At 44.5% G+C, this 6,205-nt stretch overlaps 1 protein-coding gene and 1 long non-coding RNA gene across 2 annotated transcripts; both read left to right on the forward strand.

Moving 5' to 3' along the window:
* Positions 1 to 469: 469 nt before the first annotated feature.
* Positions 470 to 1,183, forward strand: LOC309483571 (putative nuclease HARBI1; the record flags this gene model as incomplete). The annotated part of the gene is made up of 2 exons (XM_082149463.1): positions 470 to 883; positions 974 to 1,183. 2 exons carry the CDS (start codon positions 470 to 472, stop codon positions 1,181 to 1,183), a joined length of 624 nt encoding a protein of 207 aa, XP_082005589.1.
* Positions 1,184 to 4,140: 2,957 nt separating this feature from the next.
* LOC309483184 lies at positions 4,141 to 5,670 on the forward strand. The gene is made up of 2 exons (XR_014200506.1): positions 4,141 to 4,574; positions 5,172 to 5,670. It is a non-coding gene; the product is annotated as an uncharacterized lncRNA (long non-coding RNA).
* Positions 5,671 to 6,205: the final 535 nt, after the last annotated feature.

Here is a 6,205-nt window from a genome sequence, read left to right on the forward strand (position 1 = left end):
CTATATCGTCCAACAATTACTTTGCCACAACTCTAAACAATTTCTCTTTTGTTTGTTTCTCTAAATCAGACCAGACCCCTGTACTGCAGGATAAACCTGAATGTCCCAGTGCTGGACAGGTTTTTTAATGACATGGACACACGACCTGATTTTCGGCTGAGCAGGGAGGCCCTGACAGTGCTGCTGGACCTGTTGAGAAGTGAACGGCAACACAGATGGGGTTCCACAATAGAGACCCTGGTATTTCTTTTCTGGCTGGTGTGTGGTACATCCTACAGGGTCGTCTCCAGAGCATTTGATATACCTCGTTCCACTGTCCACCGCATTGCTGAAGAGGTGGTGGCCATCCACCACCAGGTCATTCGGTTCCCCAACACCCCAGAAGACCTGGAGGCAGTTTGCCGTGGGTTTGCAAGGCTGGCAAGACACAGAGCTTTCTTGAAAGCTGCAGGAGCAATCGACGGCTGCCATGTCCGCATCAAGCGGCCCTGATGGTCAATGCTACAGGAACAGGAAACTGTTCCCTTCCATCATCCTCCAGGCTGTTTGTGACCATCAGGGCCGCTTCATTGACACCTACGTGGGCTGGCCGGGGTCAGTGCATGACGCACGGGTGCTCCGGTACAGCCCACTGTACAGGAGGTCAGTGTTCCCTCCTCCAGGGCACTTCATCCTCGCAGACGGAGGGTACCCGTGTCTCCAACACCCACTCCCCCTCATCACTCCCTACAAGAGGCCAGTACGAGGTGTGGGAGCCCAGCGCTTTAATCTTCATCATTCCAGGGCACGCTCCATTATAGAGCGTGCTTTTGGGATGATGAAGACCAGGTTCAGGGCCATCTTCCTGCAAGCGCTGGAGGTGCACCACACCTTTGTACCTCATGTAAGTTAAATGAAAAATACATTTGCAAAAAACATAATTAACTTCTTTCTTCCAGACCATATAATTTTTTGTTTGTTTTTTTCATTTCAGGTCATCACAGCCTGTGCCATCCTCCACAACATCTGTCTTGGGGTTGGTGACATCATGGCCCCGGAGGATGAGCATGAGGATGAGGGGGAGCATGTTTTGGAGACGGTCAGTGGGGCTCCCTGGCGTGACCAGCTGTCTGCAGAGGTGTCTGCCCTGGAGGAGGTTCCCATTGACATGATTATTAGTAACAGGCAAGTCAGAGAACTTTAAAGCTATTATGGCCAAAACCAAAAATGAATGTCCATAGAATGGGTTTACATGTTGACGTTTTTGATTTGAGGATGTGAGTTAATTTATTTTATTCTTCCCTCTTTTTGAAATGATCTCAGTGGGATGGCAGCCGTCGATTGAGTCAGCCCTGCAAACCTGTTGTTAGACAATGCAGTGGACAGTGGAAATTATGCAGTCAAACACTCTGGAGACCATCCTAGATGATGTCCCACTCACCGGCAGAGAGGCCTTACCAGGGTCTCTATTGTGGAGCCCACCCGGGTCCAGCAGCATCACCAGGGTCTCCCTGCTCAGCTGAAATCTCGTTTTATGTACTGTTCATTTAAATAGTTGTCAGATTATATACAAGTTATGTTGTAAATGGTTATTTATTATTTATAAAACGTTATTTATCTATATAATTATTTATTTTTTCCAAATGTTATTCCAAAATGTTGTTTGTTTTCAAATTGCAATGTCAAGAACTATTCCTTTTTATTTCATATCCCAACACAAGTTATTTAAAAAATAATGCACAGAAATGAAAAAAAATGTATTATTCATTTTAAATAAACTGTACACAAGTTTGAAAAAAATAACACTTCATTTAATATAACTTGGATTACAAAAAATAAACTGTTCACAACTTAAATTTCCTCTTTTAAATATATATTACCTCATTTAATGTAAATAAAAAAAATAAACTGTAAAGAAGGAAAGTTTTCTCTTTTATATCTACATAAAAAAAAAAATAATAATTTCTCCACCATACGCTCAAGAAGAGCAAACAGCCTGTCCATCCTCTCTCTGCTCTCTCAAGCTCTCCTCTCCTCTGCCTCCCTCTGTAGTGCCATGTCCTCTCTAATGAGGTTCAGCATCTCCTCCTCAAAGTTCCGCTTTCTCCGTGCTGGTGCTGGTCCTCCTGCTGGTGGTGCTGCGGGTCCTGGTGGTGCGGGTGCTCCTGCTGCTGCGGGTGCTCCTGGTGGTGCGGGTGGTGGTGGTGCTGCGGGTACTCCTGCTGCTGCGGGTGCTCCTGCTGCTGCTGGTGGTGCTGCGGGTGCTGGTGGTGGTGCTGGTGGTGCTGCGGGTGCTCCTCCTGCTGCGGGTGCTGGTGGTGGTGCTGGTGGTGCTGCGGGTGCTCCTCCTGCTGCGGGTGCTGGTGGTGGTGCTGGTGCTGCTGCTGCGGGTGCTGGTGGTGGTGGTGCTGCGGGTGCTCCTCCTGCTGCGGGTGCTGGTGGTGGTGCTGGTGCTGCGGGTGCTGGTGGTGCTGCCTCCTCCTCACTATGGCCACCCACTGCTGAACTTGACCCTGGTGTGTCCTCACGGATTGAGGCGATGAGGACAGGGGGATTGACAGAATGCCTCTGTCCCAACACCTCATCCATGAGGACAAACCAGGGCCAAGTTTCAGCAGTGGGTTTCCCACCCACTCCCTCTCCTGTCCCAGGACACTTGCAATCCTAACTGTACGTTCACACCGCCGCCGGCGAGAGCGGCAAAATTCGCTCTCGCCACCCTGCCACCGACGCCGTAGAAAGATTCGGGGACGCTCTGACGTAGATTAGAATGCGTGATTTTTTTCCTCTCAGGCGGAGGACTTCTACATTCCGATTGGTTGCCGCTGGTTGCCGCCGAACCGCGTCATAGCTTATTACCATAAAGTTGACTTGATTTCAACTCCTCTCGCCGCTCTCGCCGTCCAAGACGCGCCGCGCCGCCCTCGCCACCGGCTCTCATTGAAAATGAATGGCTTCCGGCCACTTTGACGCTCTCGCCGCCGGCGGTGTGAACGCACAGTAAGGCAGAGCAAATGAACCATGGCTTGTTAACAACAACAGCACAATTCATTTCAGCAAAGATGTGTGTATTAACTTTCTTACTTTATATTTTGTTTTTAAGTTGTCCCACTTTTTCTTTGCCTGCATGGGAGTTACCTTCCCCAGCAGCCTCATTTTCTCCAGAATTGCTCTAAAAAAGCAGAAAAGGGTACTTATGAAAAATTATAACACAGGGGTGCAAATGAAATCTTAACATTAGTGCATTGTTAACACTGAAAAATGACACATCAGGACATGCATGGAAAATAGTTTAGAAATTATATTTCTGGATACTCAAAATGTGGTTAAAACCTTTGTAGACATAACTTGCATGACAACACTACAAAAACACATTAAAGTGAAACCCATTGCATTATCTACTGCTTTTCTTATTGTTGTGGGTTTTCTAGGGTGAGTGATATTTATTATAATACACAAGTGAGACAGACTACTGCAAATTTTACAACTGTTGTCTTACCTCCAAGCCACGCTGGCGGAGTTTTTTGCCCCAGTAAATAGATGGTCATTTTCAGACCGCAATTTAATAAACTGCGCAGTCTGCTCCTTACTCCCTGAAAATGATTGAAGTAATTAGCACAACTTTTGCGTCTAACCACATGACAAATAAAGCCACCCAATGGTAACAAAGGAGTTAACATGAATTTCATAAGAAAGAAAAACTTGTGGCTTTTGACTGGTTTCGCTAGCTATTTAAGTAAATGAAAACATAATAACTTTACTTACATTTAAAAGTGAATTTTCCTTCCACCAACGAACTCGAGGACGCCATTTTTTCAAATGAAAATCCTGTCGTCACCGGCGCGCAATGACTTATGATGGGGTAGGTAGGATAGGGTAGGATAGGCCAGGATCCGTTTTTGTATCCTTCCTCTCACTGGGAAACGAATTTGGCGTCGCTTTTAGCCTTCGTCGCGCCGCGATGACGCAACTAGCCTTCGAAAACGTCCTTCGTAGGATGCAGAACTGAATTGGGACAGCCTTCATCGCGCCCGCGGTGACGCAATCGGCCTTCAAATACAGCCAATCGGCCTTCAAAGGCCCTGTCCCAAATGGCGCACTTCATGCGGACTTTCGGTCTCGTGGACTTGAATTGCGCGTGCTCGCTGAGTCTACAGCTGTGTCCCAAAGTGAAGGCTGCATCCTCCGAAGGCCGTATTTGAAGGCCGGATGGCCGTATTTGAAGGCCGATTGCGTCACCGCGGCGCGACGAAGGACGTCCCAATTCAAAGGCTGCATCCTTGGAAGGTCGCATTTGAAGGCCGATTGCGTCACGCGGCTCGATGAAGGCTGTCCCAATTCAGTTCTGCATCCTCCGAAGTCCGTATTTGAAGGCCGGTTGCGTCATCGCGCCGCGACGAAGGCTTCCCTGATTCAAAAGCGACGCCAAATGCACCCTTCGTTTCCCCGTGAAAAGAAGGATACATAAATGGACACTTAGCGGCCTATTCTACCCCATAAGTCATTGCGCGCCGTTGACGACAGCATTTATTTACTTATTTTTAAAGGCGGCCGAGACTAGAGATCGGTGGTGGACAGCAAATTCACATTTAAATGTAAGTATATGTTTTAATTTACTCAAATAGCTAGCGAAACCAGAGTTACATTTCTTATAAACTTCTTCTTAACTCCTTCGTCACCATTGCGTGGCTACATTTATCATGTAGTTTTAGGCAAAACTTGTGGTAATAACGTTATTAGTTTAACGACCTATTTGTAATATTTGCTCTTGTGTATTATAAGAAATATCACTCACCCAATAAAGCCCAAAACAATAAGAAAAGCAGTAGATAAGGCAATGGGGTTTCACTTTTATGTGTTTTTGTAGTGCTGTCATGCTATTTGGTTTTAACCAAATTTTAGTATACAGAAATATGATTTCTTAAGTATTTTGTATGCATGTCTTGATGTGTCATATTTTGCAGTGTTAACAATGCACTTAAGATTGCTCCTCTGTGTTAAGTACCCTTTTCTGCTTTTTTAGAACAATTCAGGAAAAAATGGGTTTATATATATATATATATATATATATATATATATATATATATATATATATATATATATATATATAAGAAAAGTAATACACACATCTTTGCTGAAATGTATTGTCCTGTTGTTGTTAACAAGCCATGGTTCATTTGCTCTGCCTTTAGGATTGCAAGTGTCCTGGGACAGGTGAGAGTGTGAGTGGGAAACCCACTGCTGAAACTTGGCCCTGGTTTGTCCTCATGGATGAGGTTTTGGGACAGAGGCAATGCACCAACCCCCCTGTCCTCATCGCCTCAATCCCTGAGGACACACCAGGGCCGAGTTCAGTAGTGGGTGCCCACGGTGAGGAGGAGCCAGGGGCAGCAGCACCAGCACCACCAGTAGCACCAGCAGGAGCACCAGCACGAAGGCGGCGAGACAGGACGGGTTTTTGAACTTGATCAGAGAAGAAATGCAACTACAGAGGGAGGCAGAGGCAAGGAGTGCACAGGAAAGAAGGGAGAGGATGGACAGGCTGTTTTCTCTTCTTGAGAGAATGATTGAAAAATGTTCTACATATTCTTGTTTAACTTTTTTCACTTTTATTTTTTAAAAGAAAAATTATGTACATTTATTTTTATGCTACTTTAATTGTGTAAATAAAAGAGAATGAATTGTTCTGGACATTGTTTATTTTTGTAATGACAGTAATACTTTCTGCATGAAACAAATTCTATACCTTTTTATTTTTTCAAATAAAATTGGTAAATGAAAATCATTTGTTCTATAGGCTACATTAAAGCACTTTTTCCAACTATTTACAAAATACGTTAAACATATCAAAATCAACATAAACATTTAATTTTACAATACATAAAATAAGAAAAAAAATGATGTAGACTCTATTGAGCTGAGCTGCTGGACGGGATGGGCTGCCCCTAAGGCCTCCTGCTGGTGGGACATCATCTGGGATTGTCTCCAGAGCGTTTGAGTGCATATTTCCACTATCCACTAAGTTGTCTACCAACAGGTTTGCAGGGCTGATTCAATCGACGGCTTTCTGAAAAAAGTACTTTTAATAACTACTGCATTTATATTAGGCTACTACTGCATTACTGCGTATATGTTGCATTTTACTTCTGTATATTTTCAATATACAGTAATATCTGGTTGTTACATTATATAGCTACTTTTGTGTAGTTTAATGTAATCATATTGT

The sequence above is a fragment of the Leuciscus leuciscus genome (genome assembly GCF_965113295.1).
Source record: "Leuciscus leuciscus genome assembly, chromosome: 20".
In the NCBI taxonomy this organism is placed as follows: domain Eukaryota; kingdom Metazoa; phylum Chordata; class Actinopteri; order Cypriniformes; family Leuciscidae; genus Leuciscus; species Leuciscus leuciscus.